At 42.3% G+C, this 22,362-nt stretch overlaps 1 protein-coding gene across 2 annotated transcripts in view; it reads right to left on the reverse strand.

Moving 5' to 3' along the window:
• Positions 1–17,343: 17,343 nt before the first annotated feature.
• Positions 17,344–22,362, reverse strand: part of LOC147108710 (sodium/potassium-transporting ATPase subunit beta-1-interacting protein 3-like) — a 293,331-nt gene continuing 288,312 nt past the window's right edge. For both annotated transcript variants that reach the window (XM_086005458.1, XM_086005456.1), the window contains one exon: positions 17,344–22,299. In XM_086005458.1, the coding sequence (XP_085861584.1) occupies positions 22,286–22,299 (14 nt within the window). In that variant the 3' untranslated portion in view covers positions 17,344–22,285. The remainder of the gene's footprint in view (positions 22,300–22,362) is intronic.

Genomic DNA, 22,362 nt, shown 5'->3' on the forward strand with positions numbered 1-22,362 from the left:
AAGAATGGTAATTTTTCTTTGCCAAGTTGAGTGTTCATCATCCTGTTTTGTTGATAGCTGTGATGGCCAACTTCAATAAAAATGATTACTTTTACCTTGGGATATTTTGTTCATTCACCTTATCTATTATGACTGAAAACCCCTTGCTTTTCCCCACAATATCTAGGCTGCTCATTAACTCCAAAATGTTGTGTTTAAACTTTTTGCTATCATGTATTTTTTAAATACTCCCTGGTCTTACTTTTAGATGGCATGCTAAATGGTAGCAAAGCACATTAGTGTACCAATACTCTGGCGCAGGGCAAGGTATCAAACTGCAGCCCGAGGGCCACATGCATCTTCCTGATCCCTGGTTTTTCAATCCTCAAAACCTAGATAACTCAGTCCAATTTACCCTTATTTCTTATTTCTGGTTGTCCAGTTTGAATGTTGTGGGCCTGAGGTTTAGAAAATGCTGTTTTAGCATTGTTACTTCATTGGTAGACAAATGTTAAATCAGGACACCGAGATCAGTTAGTGTCAGCAACTTCAGATGCATGCAAAGTTGGATTTAAATTTTATTAGGGTAATTTTTAAAAATTCATTACCGCTATATGAGTGTCATTGGCAAGGCCAACATTTATTGCTCATACCTAGTTGCCCTTGAGAAGATAGTGGTGGGCCTTCTTCTTGAATCACTGCAGTCTATGTGGTGTAGGTACTCCCATAATGCTGTAAGGTAGGGACTTCCAGGATTTTGAACCAGTGATAATGAAGAACCGGCAATATACGTCCAAGTTGAGTTTGGAGGGAAACTTGGAGGTAATGCCATTCCCATGCATTTGCTGCCCTTTGCATCTAGCTGGTGGAGGTCGCAGGTTTGGGAGGTGCTGCCAAAGAAACCTTAGCAACTTGCTGCAGTGCATCCTATAGATAGTACACATTGCAGCCATGGTGCGTCAGTGGTGGAGGAAGTGGATGTTTAAGCTGATGGATGGGATGTCGATCAAATGGACTGCTTTGCCCTGGACGGTGTTGAGCTTCTTGAGTGTTGTTGCAGCAGCATCCAGGTTGGCCAGGTTGGATTTGTCCATTCTTTTTGTGGACAGGAAATACCTGGGCAATTTTTCACATCGTCGAGTAAATGCCAGTGTTGCAGCTGTACTGGAACAGCTTAGCTAGGGGTGAAGCTAGTTCTGGAGCACAAGTCTTCAGCCCTATAGATGGGATATTGTCAGGGCCTATTGCCTTTGCTGTGTCCAGTGCACTCAGACATTTCTTGATATCTCATAGAGTGAATCGAATAGGCTGAAGACTGACACCTGTGATGGTGGGGACCTCCAGAAGGAGGCCAAGAAGGATCATCCACTCAGCACTTCAGGCTGGAGATGGTTGCAAACGCTTCAACCTTGACTTTTGCATTCATGTGATGGACTCCACCCTCAGTGAGGCTGGGGATGTTCATGGAGCCTACTTCTTTCGTCAGTTGCTTAATTGTTCATCACCATTCGCAATTGGATATGCCAAGGCTGCAGAGCTTTCAGCTGACTTGTTGGTTGTGGGATCACTTAGTTCTCTCTATTGGATGCTGCTTCTTCTGTTTAGCATGCATGTAGTCCTCTTTTGTAGTTTCACCAGGTTGACACCTCATTTTCAAGTATGTCTGGTATTGCTTCTGACATGCTCTTCTACACTCCTCATTGAACCAGAATTGGTCATCTGGCTAGTAGCTGATGGAGGAGTGAGGGCTATGCCGGGCAATAAGGTTACAGATTGTGGTGAAATACAATTCTGCTGCCACTGATGGGCTACAATGCTTCATGGATGCCTGGTTTTGAGCTCTTAAGTCTCTTCTTGATCTATCCCACTTAGCATGGTGGTAGTGCCACACAACACGTTGGAGGGTGTCCTCAATATGAAGACGACACTTCATCTTCACAAGCACTGTGCGGTGGTTATTCCTATCAATACCGTCATGGACAGATGCAACTGTGACAGGTAGGTTGGTAAAGACGAGGTCATAGAGTCATAGGGCTGGATTTTGATACTGGAGGCGTGTAGGAGGCGGGACTACAACTTTCGGGGTTGTAGTCCCACCTCCATCGAGTTGTGGCCAACCCACGCGATTTTCACTTGATTGACCTTGTTGAGCCCGCCCAGCGGGCTCAGCAGGCCAATTAAGGGCCACCCGGCAACAGGTGATTTCACAGATTGACATTTCATCTGTCAAGAGCTTTTGACAGATGAAATATCAGCATTTGACAGCTCTTTAAAGCTGTCAAACACTGACAATCTGTACACTAAGTTAATTCCTTCCTCTCAGGCTGATTTAGAGATCTCTCCAGAACAGAAAGCTGAATGCTGCAACTTTTGACAGCTCGTGGCCATTCTGCTTTCTGTGCTGGTGAGATGAGGGACTCCCGAGACCTGAAGGAAGGAAGGCTGTAAAGGTAAGTCAAGGTAATTAAACTTCTTTAAACACTTTACACACACCAAACACACCTACCTCTGCACTCATGCACACATCACTCACCTGAACACCGGACATCTCGAACCCTCCAAGCCCTTCAGCCCAACGGTCCGCCTCGCTAACTTGGCGTGGTTTGGAGCCGTCAGGAATCCCACACTTCAGGAATAAAAATAGGGATTAGGCTAAAAATTGCCTGTTAACTACCTGTTAACAGGCAGTTAATTGGCACAAATCCCCTTCCCACCTCGGGGCGGTGGCTCCCAGCACAGTTCGGTTATCCGCCTCCTTTGAAACTGGCATGGAGGCGTGTTGGGGGCGGTATGGGTTCGTGCCCCCCGATTTCACGATTTTAACCCCCCACACACCTCCAATCCCGCCTCCACGGCCCAAAGAAAATCCTGCTCATAGAGTTATACAGCACAGAAAGAGGCCCTTCGGCCCATCGTGTCCGCGCCGGCCATCAAGCCCTGTCTATTCTAATCCCATTTTCCAGCACTTGGTCCATAGCCTTGTATGCTTTGGCGTTTCAAGTGCTCATCTAAATACTTCTTGAATGTTGTGAGGGTTCCTGCCCCTACCACCCTTTCAGGCAGTGAGTTCCAGATTCCAACCACTCTCTGGGTGGAAAAGGTTTTCCTCAAATCCCCTCTAAACCTCCTGCCCCTTACCTTGAAACTATGCACCCTGGTATTGACCCCTCTACTAAGGGGAAAAGTTCCTTTCTATCTACCCTATCTATGCCCCTCATAATTTTGTACACCTCAATCAGTTCCCCCTCAGCATTCTCTGCTCTAAGGAAAACAACCCCAGCCTGTCCAGTCTCTCTTAATAGCTGAAGCGCTCCAGCCCAGGTAACATCCTGGTGAATCTCCTCTACACCCTCTCCAATGCAATCACATCCTTCCTATAGTGTGGTGACCAGAACTGCACACAGTTATCCAGCTGTGGCCTAACTAGCATTTTGTACAGCTCCATCATAACCTCCCTGCTCTTATATTCTATGCCTCAGCTAATGAAGGCAAGTATCCCATATGCCTTTTTAACCACCTTATTTACCTGTCCTGCTGCCTTCAGGGATCTATGTACATGCACACCAAGGTCCATCTGATCCTCTGTCTTTCCTAGGGTCCTACCATTCATTGTGTATTCCCTTGCCTTGTTAGATCTCCCAAAATGCATCACCTCACACCTTTTAGAGTTAAATTCCATTTGCCACTGTTCTGCCCATCTAACTAACCCGTCTATATTGTCCTGTAGCCTGAGGCTTCCCTCCTCGCTATTTACCACTCCACCAATTTTCACGTCATCTGCGAACTTACTGATCATACCTCCTACATTCATATCTAAATCATTAATGTACACTACAAACAGCAAAGGACCCAGCACCGATCCCTACGGTACACCACTGGACACAGGCTTCCAGTCACAAAAACAACCTTCGACCATCACCCTCTGCCTCCTGCCACTAAGCCAATTTTGGATCCAATGTGCCAAATTGCCCTGGATCCCATGGGCTCTTACCTTCTTGACCAGTCTCCCATGTGGGACTTTGTCAAAAGCCTTACTGAAGTCCATGTAGACTACATCAACTGCACTACCCTCATCCACACACCTAGTCACCCCCTCGAAAAATTCAATCAAATTGGTTAAACATGATATTCATCCCTGACAAAGCCATGCTGACTATCCTTGATTAATCCTTGCCTCTCCAAGTGGAGACTAATTCTATCCCTCAGAATTTTTTCCAATAATTTCCCTACCACTGATGTTAGGCTCACTGGCCTGTAATTCCCTGATTTATCCCTACTACCCTTCTTGAATAATGGTACTACGTTAGCTGTTCTCCAGTCCTCTGGCACCTCCCCTGTGGCCAGAGAGGTTCTGAAAATTTGTGTCAGAGCCCCTGCAATCTCTTCCCTTGCCTCACACAGCAGCCTGGGATACATCTCGTCAGGGCCTGGGGATTTATCCACTTTTAAGCCCGCTAAAACCGTTAGTACCTCCTCCCTCTCAATACTAATTTGTTCAAGTATATCACAATCCCCCTACCTGAGTTCTATGCCTACATCGTCCTTCTTCATATTGAACACAGATGCAAAATATTCATTTAAAACCTCACCTACATCTTCCGGCTCTACACACAGATTGCCACTTTGGTCCCTAATGGGCCCTACTCTTTCCCTGGTTATCCTCTTGCCCTTAATATATTTATAAAACACCTTGGGATTTTCCTTTATTTTGCCCGCCAGTGCTTTTTCATGCCCCCTCTTCGCTCTCCTAATTTATTTTTAAGTACCCCCCTGCACTTTCTATACTCCTCTAGGGCTTCCACTGTTTTTAGTCCTTTGTATCTGCCAAAAGCCTCCCTTTTTTTCCTAATCCATTCTTGTATATCCCTTGACATCCAGGGTTCCCTGGGCTTGTTAGTCCCACCCTTGACCTTTACGGGAACATGTTGGCATTGTACTCTCTCTATTTCCTTTCTGAAAGACTCCCACTGCTCTGATGTGGATTTTCCTACAAGTAGCTGATCCCAGTCCACTTTGGCCAGATCCTGCCTTATCAGATGGGTCAAGTACGTTATTCCCTCATGTTGGTTCTCTCACCACCTGCCACAAGCTCAGTCTGGCAGCCATGTCCTTCAGGACTCAGCCAGCTCGGTCAGTGGTGGTACTACTGAGCCACTCTTGGTGTTGGACATTGAAATCCCCCACTCAGAGTATATTCTGTGCCCTTGCTATACTCAGTGCTTCCTCCAAGTGGTGTTCAACATGGAGGAGTACTGATTCATCAACTGAAGGAGGGCGGTAGGTGATACTCAGCAGGAGGTTTCCTTGCCCATATTTGACCTGCAGCCATGAGACTTCACAGGGTCCAGAGTCAATGTTGAGGACCCCCAGGGCCACTCCCTCCCGACAGTACATCATTTGGCCCCCACCTAAGGTGTTTCTGTCCTGCCAGTGGGACAGGACATACCTAGGAATGCTGATGGAGGAGTCTGGGATATTGGCTGATAGGTATGAGTCTGTGAGTATGACTATGCCAGGCTATTGCTTAACTAGACTGCGCGACATCTCTCCTAACTTTGGCACCAGTCCCCAGATGTTAGTGAGAAGGACTTTCAATGGTTGATTGGGATGGGTGTGCCTTTGCCATGTCCTAATTCGATGTCTAGGTCACAACCGAGTAGTCCACCTGGTTTTATGCTTATTATTCTTTGTAGCAGTTTGATACAACTGAGCGGCTTGCTAGACCACTTCAGTGGACAGTTAAGAGTCGACCGTGTTGGTATGGGACTGGAGTTACATATAGGCCAGACCTTAGGTTTCCTTCCCTAAAGGACATTAGTGAACGAGTTGGGTAATTATGACAATCCGACAGCTTCATGATCACTTTTACTGATACCAGCTCTTTGTTACAGATTTGTTTATCTATTTTTTTTTAATGGATATCAAATTTTTAAACTGTCTTGCTGGGATTTGAAATTACGCTCTCTGGATTACTAGTCCAGTAACAGTCCAATGCACATTGGGAGTTCGAGCATGTACTCACCATTATTTTCATAAAGTTCCCCATACACACTCCCAAGTGGTAAGGTTCTATGCCTGGAGCATGATTTTATAGAATTATCCTTTATTCATGGCTCTTGAGGCTCCATGGTATATGCCTATGGTGCCCTTGAAGATAAAATATTTGGTCGTCTCTGGTATAGAGCACCAGAACATGGCTTCACAAACTACAGTTAATTGGAATCAGTGCTAACTGTATTCTAACTCTAAATCACGACAAAAAGCAGCAGTATTGTTATATCCCAGTGTGTGAATGTTGCTCTGCTTCATGGATGTCTCAGATAGTTGTTATATCCATTTGTGAACATCTTCACAATACCATTTCCAACTGGTATTAACGTTCCCTCACAGAACTATTTCCTCAGTAGAACAACCAAAATGATATTAATGTATATAAGTACTAAATGAAAGAGATCCATCATAATCATAATAGAATGCACCTGTTATTGTAAGTTTCATTGGAGTTATTGATACATTAACTGAATTAAAAGGAAGTATGAGATTCCATTACATGTAATATAATTGGAATGAACCAAAAACATGACTATAATCAAAATGACTTGCAACAGGACATACTGTTACATTACATAGGATTACATAGGATATACGGCACAGAAACAGGCCATTCGGCCCAACCAGTCCATGCCGGTATTTATGCTCCACTTGAGCCTCCTCCCATCTTTCCTCATCTAAATCTATCAGCATAACCCTCTATTCCCTTCTCCCGCATATGTTTGTCCAGCCTCCCCTTAAACGCATCTGTGCTATTCGCTTCAACCACTCCCTGTGGTAGCGAGTTCCACATTCTCACCACTCTTTGGGTAAAGAAGTTTCTTCTGAATTCCCTATTGGATTTCTTGGTGACTATCTTATATTGATGGCCTCCAGTTATGCTCTTCCCCACAAGTGGAAACATTCTCTCTGTATCCACTCTATTAAAACCTTTCATAATTTTATAGATTTCTATTAGGTCACCCCTCAGCCTTCTTTTTTCAAAAGAAAAGAGATCCAGCCTATTCATCCTTTCCTGATATGTATACCCTTGCATTTATGGTATCACCCTTGTAAATCTTCTCTGCACCCTCTCTAGTGTAAAAGTAACTCAAATTTCAACATTAAAGTTCAATATTTGTGTATTCTTGAAGTCATATATTGAAACATTCTGGTCTCCCTGAATTACGAATGAACATACGAACAATGACGGATGGTTAAAGACCCTCTGGTCCATCCAGCCATTCCCACATAATTGTTGTTAAGTCCGTGAATGATTGAGACACGGACTAGCAGGAGAGAAACAAACAGAACTTTACTGGTGAAAGGCATAAACGAATCTAACAAAACAGAGGCTCTCTAGCGCCTTTTATACAGGGGTGGTCACTGCCGGTATTGCAGTCTGAGACCAGTTATTCTCTTAAAGGTACATACACAACAATTCCTCCCCTTTTAGATAAACAGTACATAACATTCATTTAACACTAATGATAACGAATTACAATCACAATTACTGTTGCTAGATACATTGGTTAAGTTTAAGTAATTATAAGTTCAGTCTTTGAGGAGGCTTCCTGATTCTGTTTGGATAACGCCTCTTTGGAGTATCAGGTTCTTCTGGCAATGTTGAGTCGAAATCAATGTCGTTGTTTGGTTCATCTGCTTCCAATATTACCGGTTCTGCGGTAGCTGCAATTGGAACGTCGATTTCATTACCAGGTGTATCAGATCGTGGTGTGGAGTTGACGTTTTCCAGTGACTCTAGAATCTGGTCAGCATGGCATCTTACAATGCTCTCCCCAACGTCCATGGTATACATGAGAGGTCCTTGTCGTGTACAGATCGTTCCTGGCTGCCATTTCTCAGTGCGGTAGTCCCGGGCCAAAACTGGTTGACCTTTCTTAAAACTCCTGGTCGGCCTTTCATTCATATTCTGAAACTGCCTGTTCTCCACATCTCTTCGGACGTTTGGCTTAACCAAATCCAAGCGGCATCGTAGTCTTCGATTGAAGAACATCATGGCTGGAGTTTGGTTGGTAACCGCATGTGTCGCATTCCGGTAGGCAAACAAGAAGTTGTCCACCTTGTGTTGTAGGGGTATATCTTCATTACACATTGCCTTGATAGCCTTCTTGAGTGTTTGGACAAACCTCTCGGCCAATCCATTAGTGGCTGGATGATATGGGGCAGATGTGTAATGCTTAACACCATTGTTCTTTAAGAACCTCCGGAACTCTTCAGACACAAACTGTGGTCCATTGTCAGAGCAAATCTATTCAGGCAGCCCATTCCTGGCGAATATGGTTCGTAAAACTGCGATAGTTTTTTCCGTGGTGGTTGAGGACATTTTTATTACCTCTGGCCACTTTGAATGTGCATCCACCGCAATTAAAAACATCGAGTCCATGAAGGGACCAGCAAAATCAATGTGCACCCTTTCCCATGGGGATGAGGGCCACTCCCATGGATGCAGAGGAGCTTGTGGTGGGGCGTTTTGGACCTTCTGGCATCCTGCACAGCTCTTGGTCATCTCTTCGATTTCTCTATCGATTCCCGGCCACCACACAAACGCTCTGGCTAAGCTCTTCATTTTTACCCCACCCAGATGACCCTCATGAAGCTCATTGAGCACTCTATCCGTCAACTTAGGTGGAATTACTACTCTGGATCCACACATCAAGGTTCCTCTGCACACTGACAGCTGTTCTCTTCTTGACGAAAATGCTGGCAGCAGTGGTTCGCCATGTGCTGGCCATCCCTTCACCGTTAAATCATAGACCCATGATAGTGTTGGGTCATTCCGTGTTTCCTTTTCTATGTTTGCATTCGTCACAGAGAGACATTCGACTATGGTCGAGTGGAATAACTCCATTGGATCCACTGCAAGGTCTTCTTCTTCCACCGTCGGCAACGGTAGACGTGACAATCCATCAGCATTTCCATGCTGTTTAGTTCCCCTGTACTCAATGTCATATTGGTGTGCCCCTAGGAAAAGGGACCACCTCTGCAGCCGTTGTGCTGTCATTATCCGTACGCCCTTCTGAGGGTTGAAAATGGAGACAAGAGGTTGATGATCGGTTAGTAGAGTAAATTTTTGACCGTGCAGATAGTGATTGAACTTCTTCACCCCCCACACTAGGCTGAGGGCCTCTCTGTCAATCTGGGCATAGTTACGCTCGGCAGAAGTTAACGAGCGTGACGCAAAAGCTATCGGCCTCTCCAAACCATTAAGGAATTTATGTGACAGTACCGCCCCAATGCCGTAGGGAGACGCATCACACGCCAGCCTGATTGGCAGTGCTGGGTTGTAGTGAGCCAATACTTCCTTCGAAGTGATTAAGTCCTTACTCTTCTGAAAAGCACGTTTACAATCATCGCTCCATTTCCATGCTACCCCCGTTCGTAGCAGGGCGTTCAGTGGATGCAGAATTGTCGACAAATTCGGCAAAAACTTATGATAGTAATTCACCAACCCGAGGAGTGACCTCAGTTGCGACACATTTTCAGGCGCTGGGGCCTTAACAACCGCTTCAATTTTGTCAGGGGACTTATGTAACCCCTCTTCATCAATCACGTGGCCACAATACGATATCTGTTTCTTTAAAAATTCGCACTTGGGGCGGTTGGCTCGCAGCCCATGTTCCCGTAGTCTAGTGAGCACCTGTTCTAGGTTGTTAAGGTGTTCACTGTCATCTTCACCTGTTACAAGGATGTCGTCCAAGTAACACTGAGTCCCCGGAATCCCTTGCAGGACTTGTTCCATCGCTCTTTGCCATGTCGCCGGAGCCGATGCTACTCCGAATACCAATCGATGATATTGATAAAGACCTTTGTGAGTGTTTATCGTGAGATACTTCCTAGAGGACTCTTCAACCTCCATCTGCAAATATGCTTGTGCTAGGTCAATTTTTGTAAAACGCTTCCCTCCAGACAGTGAGGCGAAGATGTCTTCTATCCTTGGAAGAGGATATTGTACTGTGTGAAGGACAGGGTTCACCGTCACCTTGAAATCCCCACAGATGCGAATCTTCCTTGGCTCTCCGGACTTATTGCTTAACGTTTTTTTCATGACAGGAACGATGGGTGTCGCCCACTCGCTCCAGTCGACCTTAGACAACACGCCCGCCTTCTCCAGATTCTCCAGCTCTGCCTCGGCGGCTGGACGAATTGCATATGGTACCGGTCTCGCTTTGAAAAACTTGGGAACTGCATTCTCTTCTATTTTTAACGAGGCGGTTACGCCTTTAAGCGTGCCCAGTTCTTGTTGAAATACCTCTTTGGCGTTAGCTAAGATTGTTGACAATCGTCCAGGAGTGATGTCTTCATCTTTTTTACCATCCACCGTCATTGCATGAATGGAATGCCAATCTAAGTTTATCTTCCTGATCCATTCCCGTCCCAATAACGGTGGTCCACCATTTGGCAGTATGTAGAGATACAATTTCCGTATTTTCTTGCCATTGTATTCGACAGGCATCCTTATTTTTCCTCTGGGGTATACTTTTTGCCCCGTATACATCGTCAAGATGATGGATGTCTCTCTCAAGGGTATGTGTGAAAATAGCCGCTCATAGTCTCGTCGATTCATGACAGTTAGCGCTGATCCTGTATCCAATTCCATTTTAACTTGGGACCCTGCTATCGTGAGGGTGACCCAAATGGTTCGGTGATCCTCTTTTGCGATTACATTGTGAAGTTTGAGACAGCTTAATCTCCTGTTCTCGGATTCACTATCGCTCATCTGGTCTTCGGAACTACTGTCCGTCATCTTTTGTACTTTCTTGTACGGTTCCTTAGTAGCCTTTTTGTTGTCGCTGGTCTTCTTCCCAGACCTACAAACTCGTGCAATGTGTCCAATCTTCCCGCATTGTCTGCATATTTTGTCTTTGGACCAGCAGTCCTTCTGGTCATGGTTAGTTCTGCCGCAGCGATAACATTTTGCAAATCCTCGTGTCATTTCGTGGGTGCTGTATTCCTGTGGTTTTTGTTGAATTTCTGCAGCTCCCCTGGCTGCTGCTTCATACGATACTGCCACGCTGAAAGCCTTATCTAGCGTCAGCTCTTTTTCTGCGAGTAACTTCTTCTGTGTTCCTTCACTCAAGGGTCCACAGACAAATTTGTCCCGTAGGGTATCTGCCAGTCCTGCTCCGAACTGGCAGTGCTTTGATAGCTTGCATAGTTCCGTAAGATACTCAGCATTGCTCTCATCTTTGTGCTGAGTTCTCCTGTGGAATTTAAATCTTTCTGCTATCAACAGCGGTGCAGGGTTTAAGTGCTCCTGTAGAACAGCAACAATTTCGTTAAAACTCTTCGCCTTCGGTTTGGCTGGAGTAATCAGATCCCACAATAGGCCGTACGTTCTAGCGCCCATTAAGTTTAACAATACCGATGCCTTTTTCCCCTCCGCTATATCGTTTGCCTCGAAGTATACCTCTACTCTTTCCACATACGTGGTCCAGTCCTCTAATGTATTATCAAAAGCAGTGATACAGCCAGTCTTTGGCATCTTGAAAATCTAAGATGGCGTCTCCCGCGCTTTTCCTTCGTCCCCGATGGATCAAAAGGGCACCTCCCGCGTTTTTCCTTCTTCCCCGCTGTTGTTAGCGCTGCTTTCCACGGTTTCTTGCGCGTTAAATATTAATTCGTTTTCTTTTATTATCTTCCCGTCGTGGAGCGGACCCTCTGGAACACTTCCCTCCCTCTTCTGAGGTCCGAACGCTGTCCAGCTTCGAAACACCGGCCGCGCCCTGTATGCTCCACCCTCTCTCTCTCTCCTTGCTTCCCGACTCGCTGCCCGGCCCCGTTGCAGCCCAGGAAGGATCAGAGCACTACCTGCCACCAGCCCGATTAGCTGGGAAACCACGGACCGAGGAACCCAGCCTGGCTCTGGAAGTCGCTCCTGCAAAGCCTTGAACCCGATGATTGACGGTCGACGCCCGTTCCTCGAGTTTCAATGGACTCTATTTTTTTTTTCTTCCGACCTTCAACGTCGTCGGAGCTGCTGCTGAGTTGCAGGTAAGTTCTTTCTACCTCGTCGCCAGTGTTAAGTCCGTGAATGATTGAGACACGGACTAGCAGGAGAGAAACAAACAGAACTTTACTGGTGAAAGGCATAAACGAATCTAACAAAACAGAGGCTCTCTAGCGCCTTTTATACAGGGGTGGTCACTGCCGGTATTGCAGTCTGAGACCAGTTATTCTCTTAAAGGTACATACACAACAATTGTGATACCTTGTGTATCATAATATATACACACTCCACCCCACCTGAAACCGTGATCTCCTGGGAGAGGCGAAAATTGATGTGGAACAGAGTTACAAACTCACTGTCACCTCCTACACCACTCAAAATCAGATGCAGACTCCTACTTATAGAAATATATTTATTTCTGGATGGCCAGGGATCAGCTCCCTCCTCTCTCCACTGCACCATCCTCTAATTAACAACAAGATAAATGCTGTTATCTATCTATATTAATATACGCTCTAGCCACTCACCCACCACATGTTATCATGAATACATGAGAGAGAAGGGAATAGAGGGATATGGGGGCAGGGTGGAAAGAGGTAACTATCGTGGGAGGACACTCGTGTGAAGTATAAATGTCGGCATAGACCAGTTGGTTCGAATGGCGTATTTCTCCCTTGTAGATTCTTTGTAATTCTATGGCTATCTGTAAAGAGACATCTTCCAGGTGAAACTAAATCAAACTGAGTGAATTCTAATATTCACAAATTAAGCTAAAATGGAACAATAACTTGGTGTTATTCCAACCAAGTACAGCATTACAGATTCCTTGAGAAGCAAAGTTGACAATTGGTAACAATTTTCAGCAACAAAAATATGATCATATTAGAACTGAATTTATGTGGACTTGAATGTTTCTTTGTATTATGCGATTTCTCAATAAAACGGTAAAGCACCTACCTTATAGGGTCTTCTTCATTCTTTGAATAATATGCACCCTCAACACACAGCAGGAGCAGATCCTACCTTTTTTGGTTCAGGGAAGCCATGTGCTAAGCACTCACATAAAAAGGTTGTCATGAAACTGTGGATAGGAGCAGTTATAGATCCACCAACAACATAATGCTCAGGATATAGCTAGGATACTCACCTTTGTAGTAAGGTGACTAGCTGTAACCATGCTGAATAAACATTGACCCAATTTGACTAGTTTGCTGCTGTGAGATTTCTTCTAATGGTTAAAATTATTTTTAAAATATTTTAATTTTAATACCTAAAAGGCATAGTAGCTTCCAGTGGAGTTGGTTGTATATGTGTTCTTCCCAAATGAGTCTTCATTTTCAGGAGCCTTGCCTTGTTATAAATGTGCTGCCAACTTGCTCTGTGTGCATCATACCAGTGCAGATAAATGTGGAATGGATTATATCAGTGACAAATTCTGGGATGGAGCTTCACTATGAAAAGAATGCCATATGGATGTTCTTGGCAATATCAAAATATCAAATTGCACTGGTTGAGAAATCTGGATAGTGGAAGTTCCTGTCTGCAAAAAATGTAGATGCAATGAATAATGCAAATTTACAGATAAAATATAAACATTTCAGCCTGCCACAGTTCAGCATTTCAAAAGCATATAAAAAGTCAGTAATTTTATGCTGGATTTTCCTGACCAGGAGCCAGAAATTTATAAGCACCTGCCAACCTGCAAACTTCCTTCAGCAAACAGCAATGAACCTTTAACTGACCTCAGAATCTCCTATTTATAGCTATTAGACCTTGTGTTTTAAATGAACAGGCGGGGTTAGATACAGCTGCATCTTAGCAGCAGGATAATACTTTATGCATATTGTAATGCTCTTGTTATTATAAAATGGTTATCCAATTTACCATGAGCAAAGTCATGGGAGATCCACTAGTAGGAATTTAAAAAGCTGTCAGACAGAAAATATAGAATACGAAAAGTAAATACAAATACAGTATGTGAAAAATTATCAACACAAGCCCCAGCAGGTAGGTGCAGATTGTTTAGATGGACAACTGATTTCACTTTTAAGAACTCTGAAACTTTTGTCTAAAATTAATACAAGTGATGGATGTTTTTTTCTCTGCTTTGTTCCTTTTCTTGTTCTGTTTTTCTGCTCCAATACTTTGCATAGCCAAAACATACCAATCTGCTGAAAGGTATTGAGAGAGGAAAAGTGATTTGTTGTAGTGCAGCATCCTGCAGCAATGTGTGCAAATTCCATAGTTAACGTGCATAGCCCATTTTGCTGCATGAGCATTGAGATTTTGCAGATAAAGTCCCAGAGGCAATAAAAATGCTGGTTTTCAATCATATCTCAATGACATTAAATCACTTGTTGCAACGAATCATTTGTCCTAACATGACTCAGGTGAATTTTACCTTTGATTGGCACAAAAGTTGATCCCCACCAGCACCGGATCATTGACAAATACTCGTGAGTCCACAGCAAAGAATAGCATTGGTAATGCCTCAACATGATCCGTGGTGTTGGTCACCATCAATGGTTCCTTGGCACGAACCAGTGCTGATGGCACTGACTGGCACTGATCATCACTGGTGACTGCTGAGCAATACCCAGCTGGAAACACCCTGATATATCCAGTTTGGCAATATCCAATTCAGAGTGGTCATCTTCCTTTTGCTTTTTCCATTTCTCAGATTTGTCTTGAATAACACAGGACAAATGGTTTTGCTGATATTAATGGATGCATTTTGTGAACCTGAGGTAAAAATTACAGGTAGTAGTGTCATGATTTGGAGACTAGCATTTTGGGACCAAAATTTGGGATTCTGTCTCCATCAGCATCAGTGTGGTGCAGCAGGATGCCCAAATGCTCATAGACTAGGCCTAGACCCCAACCCAAACCATGGGGATTGGGTCCTTAACTTAATTGGGATGACAGTTTGCAACTGAAAAGGCACATCAGAGGAGTCTGTCCTGATCAACCAATGGAAATCATAGAAGTCCACAGTCACTCCATTGGCGGACTCAATCACCATTCCCATGCCATTCCTAAGGGAGCCAAAAGGATTTTTTCTAAAGGTTGTGGGAGCTTGCTGTGTGCAAATTGGGTGCTGTGTTTCCTACATAACAACAGTGACTGGACTTCAAGAAGTATTTCATTGGCTGTAAAGTGCTTTGGGACGTCCTGAGACCATGAAAGGCGCTATAGAAATGCAAGTCTTTCTTTGTAATCAACCCCAGAGGAATCGATTACCTTTATCTTAGAAACTTTTGGGGCCTTTCCTTTAACCTTAACAGAACTCACGCCAGTCCTCAGCTGGTGAGACTTCTGTTGGGCCTTACAAGAGTGTAATGGATGGACTTTCCGAGGTAGCCCAGGAACTCCTCCATACATGGCCCCTTGATGTGGGAGAGGGTGGGCGGAAACTCAACCCACCTCATGGACCAGAATTTTGAAAGCTTCTTGTATGGGAGAATAGGTCAACAGATCCAGGGTCTAGCCATAAATTCCAGCTCCCGGGGGTTCAGCGACTCAACATTCCAGAAGCCAATGCCTGCTTCCCAATCGTGCCGCTCGTGAAGGTGACATTGTATAAGTTCTTAACGTTGTTAATCACACATGTAGACTTGAGCTATTTGATAGACTGGCTATTCAAAGCTGATAGCTATCAAAGAAATTACTCTTAAAGTAATCTCACCAATTTATAGCCTCAGACTCTGGTCACTGCTATAGTTAATACTTAGCCTCCATTACCGTTGACTTACTGTGATACACTGAATTGTCTGTGTAACCTTTGCTACTTGTTTTGTTAAGCAGATCTGTCCATTAATGATTTGCTACTCAACTACTAGGAAATTTTGATTGCATTTATGCATATCTATTAAGCATTCTTGTACCCAACTTTAAGTTGTGATTTGTAAGCAATATGTTTAGTGTATGACTTGTGGTCTGGCTTCTTCCTTGATGATTTGGCAAGAAATAATTAATCCACTCACTCAGCAGCTTGAGGGTAATAACCTAATCGAGGGTTAGTAAATTAAATTAATTTTGATCCGAACTGGTTAGTGTAAAACAGTTTGGCAAGTGGAGTCAGGCATCATTCACCCCTAGACCCATGTTGAGAGATAAAACGGCTCCTTTATGAGGAGTTAAAGGAAGGTTTTAAGGGTTCATCTGGCCCCTCGGCATATATTTATCAGGATACTGAAACCCAGCTTTGTTACAAGATCTACCTTCTCTCTGCCTTTCCTGAGCCCAGGAATTCCAGGTACAAATAGACTGTGCAAAGTGCAGTAGCTCAAAGAATTACAGAAACTGGTGTCCACTTACTTTTCAAACAGTGGAGGCACTTAGCTTGTATTGATCCAGGCTGTATATTGCATGGCACAATGCTGAGCTCCTATAAAAAGAACAACAGCCCATTCTCTGGATACAGCCACAGCCCAGCTGTGGATACACACTCTCTGCTGAGTGTCAAATTGCAAACTGGTGCCTCTGCCCCTCTTGTTTATACTGCGCATGTTTGTTTCTTTCTTGCTTGTTATGGATGTCTTTCTGATTTTTGGACAGCATTTGGTTGGTTGATTATGATGATACATAACCTGGGAAGACCATTGCTGAAAACCAGTAAACCAGTTAGGAGTTTCAACTTTATTTTTCTTTGCTTTATTTGTATGCAAGCCCAATTCTAGAGATTTGTTGGCTGGTGCCAGCCAATTACTGAGATATAAATCTGAAAGAGAAGAAAACAAGGGCTCGATGGTTTTGAAACAGAAATACATTTAGAAATTGTGAAAGACTGAAAGCCCATTTTATATTGTGTGAGATCGGCACTAGTGCTGCCAAATTCCTACAGCACAGGTCTTACGCAGTCAAATGTAAAAATGCCGGAAGACACTGGGAATGGTAGCCCAGGAGACCGGATAAAAACAGAGTTGGCATTTGGCTAGCAGTTTGCTACAGAAGCCCTGTGTTCTAGGAACCCAGCAGCACTAGCACCAGCTCACCACCACATCTCAAGGGCAACTAGGGATGGGCAATAAATGCTGGCCTTGCCAGCGATGCCCACATTCCATGAACGAATAAAAAAAAAAGCACATATACAGTACTATCTAATTTAACCTCCTTGTGGAGAGACTGATGACTGCCATTCAGCAGCGAGAGGTGAGCTGCGAGACCGACTTCCCCAGAAACAGTCAAACTAATATTTACTCTGATGGTGTGGTTAAATTAAGATGGTGAAATCTAGAATGAAAACACTATAGTACAAAACGTTTGTTCCAAATTACCACCCGCTGTGTTTCTAACCCCATAAAAAAATTCTGTAAAAATGAATCTGTGTTTACTACTTTGAAAATAAAAATGAAACCTTTGAATATAAAACAACTTCAAAGTTTAATATGTGAAGAAAATTACAAATGCTGTACAATGGCAAGTACACATTAAAAAGTTGTGAATATTCACAAAACAGAAATCTTACACAGTTCATTACATTTTTCATGGGGGTGAAGATGAATTGTAAAATTCTTGGGAAGATCTCTGCACCCCTCCCCCCCCCCCGTGCCCCCACCCCACATATTCACATCTAGCAATCTATTTATTCACAACCTATAGTTTTTATTAAAAGTTTTGTTTCTAGAGATTTTTGTATTTATTACTCAACACATTAAAACATTAAAAAGAAATAGGAACAGATGAAGACTGCCAATTAACAGTGGCATATGGTAATGAATAAACAGCATGCTGTGAGCTACAATGCTGCAATATACGTTTCATACAAACTCAGTATTGTGTATTATACATTATATTACATGATGCAATCATGAGTCAATTGCAACACAAAGATCACATGATATGATTGTATCTTCTCTGATATATGCCCACAATTGTGTGACAGGATTATTACCCAATCAAAATAATGCTTTTCCCAGTCATGATACTAAGCCATTATAACATGACTGTGCAATGTTAATTACAGAATGACATCACATGATTATCAGGTAAATTTAATGTCCGGCAATTGGACAAGTAGTTCTTTCTAATATTTTTGAGAAGATTCTTGAATCCAGAATATAGTAGCTGCTATTTTCTTTTTAATTAACTTGTCTATTTCTTTTTAAAATTGCAGTACTCCATAAGTAGACTTTTTCTGTGTAGAGATAGAGTTAACATTGTTCCCTTTACAATCAGTGTCCCTGATGCCATCTGTTTTAAAGCTGTTTACATTTTTGCAGCAGAGATCAATATCAGTTATGAGTTTGATCCATGTGCTCCTGCCACTGACCTCTCCTCTTTCCACGTGCCAATCATGGAGCCAATACTCAAGGTGAAGACCAGAAGTTAGTGACATGAATACACAACAATGCTTCTCATCATTTCAAAACTGAAAAAAAATTCAGACTGCTTGAAGGACACAAATTTTCAAAAGACTATTCTGCCCCTTTAATTTAGACTTTTTTTGTTCCAATGGCCTGATGTACAGTAATGTATTAGCCTAGGAATTACTACAGGCAATATTAGCAAACATTTACCTTGTTCACATGACATTCCTCTGTCCGCTATTTAAACAGAACATTAGCCCTTAAAGTGCTTAACACCTGCGGTAAACAAGTGGACAGAAATATCTCATAAGAGCATTTGAAGCATTTGTCCACTAATATCTTCAACCGTCATTTCTAGTCTTATGTTTAATTGGAAGAATTGTGATGTATATTGATGTAATGAAACTTGCTTATTATCACACAATGTTACACCATTGTCTACACATTGCTAAGAACCAAGCTATTTCCTATTCAGTTCTATGCAATTTCTCCTGCTCTGTGTCTTAATTGACCTGTTTAATGTAGTTAAAATACACAGTTAAACTGAATGTAATGTAAACCTTTTCACACTTAGGTATGAATTATCTGAATGAATATTTGTCATCATCTTTTCTCTTATTCACACGACTAGTCTTATCTGTCTCAGCTATTTTGTTTTTCCATTGCTTTTATACTGAAGAAGGTCTAAATAGTGTGATAAATTATTCCTAACTTACTTGGGAGCTATACAGAAACAGCAACCCATCTTTGCACTTCCATTTATATCTGACATATACATGTAAAATACTGTTTGCATGGTCCTGACCATTGACTTAATCCTTGGACAACTTTACACTACTGACAATAATTTTTCTGTAAATGGGGTCTCTTTTGTGTAGAAGTCCAAGAAATACCTGGCGATGGAAGTTCAGATCAAAGTGAGACTTGGTGATCGAATACCTGAGCTAGGCAGGTATTCCAGGGCACTGTTGATGATTGGCAAGCCAGCGTGACTCACTAATGGAGTCAGGAGGGGTAGATCTGTTACTTTGGGCAGAGGTTCTTCCTGCTCAGCTTAAGACATAAAGGACCCCAAAGTGTACCAGCTAATCTTAAACTCTCTAAACTTTGGTAATATGTCCCTATAGGGAGAGATTGTATTCCATATCAGGCAAACAAACACAATTCTGATGCCCCTTCCAACCCAACTCACTTAATTTCCTAACTATACATGGCACTACTTCGAAGAAGAGTAGGGGAGTTATCCCCGGTGTCCTGGCCAATAGTTATCCCTCAACCAACATAACAAAAACACATTATCTGGTCATTATCACATAGCTGTTTGTGGGACCTTGCTGTGCACAAATTGGCTGCCACATTTCCTACATTACAACAGTGACTCCATTTCAAAAGTACTTCATTGGCTGTAAAGCGCTTTGAAACGTCCGGTGGTTGTGAAAGGCGCTATATAAATGCAAGTCTTTCTTTTTTATACATTAGTCTGTTCTCACATCCTTTGATCTTAACTTTCTTTTCATTTATGTCTCAATCATAGTTCATTAATTTTTTGAAAAACCATCATATTATTAAAATGTCTGTCAATATTAAGGAATTTTAGTGTAAAGATTGCAATGAACTAGAATTGTGAGTAAAGTCATCTACAAATTAGACTTCATGACCTTCGTTAAATGTGCTTTAATGAAACTTTTATCTTTTCTTACTGTCACTCTAAGCGGTTCAATTGTTTTTTGATATTTATTCAAGGTCTGTACTGCATGTTACTACAGCCGACTGATTAGGAATTGCTGTTATTTATGCTTCAGGTATTTTGATCTGTCCTTGATGGCACATTTTGCAGACATATAGTTGATGACACTGTTATTGACCTGCCTCTATTAATAACCCGAGCAGTAATGATTTTCTGTTGGGCAGCCATTTGCTAGTGTCATAGCAACTGACAAGTATGGACAGTATGTGTGGAGCAGGCAATCTATGCAAAGTTTTTATTCAAGCACAAAAGGCTGGATTGTGAAGCCTCCAATGTAAATACGTTTCTTGTACAGAAGAGGGCAGTGTTCTCCAAAAAGTAGCTTAAATGTAAAAGGTTGGATTCGAACTTTGCTTGTACCTTAAAATCTGCGCCTCCACCACCCCCACCCCCCCAAAACAATTTTTTTTTTACTGAGAAGTTGCAAAACAAATGATAGCAATACTGCATACACTATGCCTTGACAGCATCTTTTGTCATAGTACAGACATCACTGGACAGTAGAGAATTGGCTGCGATTTTATCAATAAAACCTTCTTCATGTAAACAAAATGCTCAGGGCAGGTATGCACTGCCAGTTAGCACTATAACTAAACACACTGCTAGAAACTGATGCATAGTGTTGGTAAACTGGCACATCCACATCACAAAACACTAAGAAAGATGACCCAATAGCTTCAAAACAAGAAACTGAGAGAAGAGATGGATCTGTGATGCTCTGCCGAAAATGTACAACTTAGCACAATGTTCCTGTTGTCTATGTGGCCTCCCTACATTTATCAATGACAATCGAAATTTGATGATATCCCAAACACAGAATATTAATTTTTTGAGCCTTGTAGTGTATCATCCTTGAAAAGTGTATATATTCAGTACATTACTGGTTGTAATTCACAAAACTGGACATGAAGTACCTCGGCAGCAGCCTCGGCACAAGTTGAATTAAGTTTTCCCTTCAGTAGAGTAAATTAAAACTTGTAATGTACTGGGATGATGTGAAATTCTTTGTATTGCGTTTTTAAAACTGTGTTGCCTCTTTCATTATTCATACAACATTTCACATCTTTATCAGTGTTTTAAAAAAAACATAAGCAAACTGCTCCTACTAGCAATGGTATGGAATTGTTTGAGTCACTTCCAGGATGGGGGTCGCAGAATCAAGAGTTATGCATTAACCGCTGGCAAGTATATGTTTTTTTTATAATTACTTCACACAGTTATCCAGTTACTGCAGAATGGGAAAAGCGCTAACATCCATTTAGAAAAAAAAAAATCAGCTGCCTATCCTAATCCTATTTGTGCTGGTGAAAATTCTTTTTACATATATCAACACCTCCTTGCCATCTGCTCTAGAGCTGTCTTTAAGATACAGACTTCATCTGGTCTTAATAACCATATGAAAATTCATATGGTGCAGTTTCTGCATGTCATGACAAGCAATGTGTGACTAAAGGTACAGTGGATCTGAGCTCAATCAACCATTTTATTCAATGTCTTCCAATGATCAGTCAAAAAAAACCTTTTAAGAGAATGCAAGCAAAGGTCTGAAAAGAAAGGTTACCATATGAAACAACACATGCAAGTCAGCACAGGTGACAGGAAATGAGGAGTTTGTAGTATCACAGATTAAAATACTTCACGAAAAGAGATAGTGAACAGTGGGCCAATTATGATACAAACAATAAAAGTTCATTGACATTTGGAAAACCGTTGCATCCTTTGAACAAATGTTCTGTCAAAATAGAGATACAATACTTTGCTTGGCAGCATGGCACATTGATTGAGTTGAAAGCTGTACTATTTCCCTGCCCCCAGAATACTAACAGCTCCTCTGGTGAGAAACCATTTAGCAGATAAAAAGTCATAGCATCATGCATCTGAACCCAAAGTCTACGTTCTGCATTTTCAGAGTATGAATTGGCATGACTAAAATGAGCATCTTTCTTTTCTGTACATCTGTGACTGTGCAAACCAATTCTACGTAATGCTCCAGAGTCACTGCTATAATGTCCATATCTCTCCCCTCAGATGAGTAACTCTTCTTTCTACCTGCATGAATACGAGGGGAATTATGGCAATCCAAAAAGAAAATGCAGTTATGTTAGAAACGACTGTAAATTGATGCAGTATTCAAAAAGTTAATTGTTTCGGAATGTGATGATTGGAACCGGATGAGTTGGTATTTTGTTATTTCGCTCTCTTGTTGCGATGATCCTCTTCAGCTGAAGAGGTGGTTGTGGATAAGTCTTTTCACTTACGTAGACCTGTGGGGAAAATAAGAGACCAGTCTATAAATATTTTGGACTATATTTTAAAGCCTTTCCTAT

The sequence above is a fragment of the Somniosus microcephalus genome, chromosome 13 (genome assembly GCF_052327205.1).
Source record: "Somniosus microcephalus isolate GS21.2 chromosome 13, FLI_Smic_1.0, whole genome shotgun sequence".
Lineage (NCBI taxonomy): Eukaryota > Metazoa > Chordata > Chondrichthyes > Squaliformes > Somniosidae > Somniosus > Somniosus microcephalus.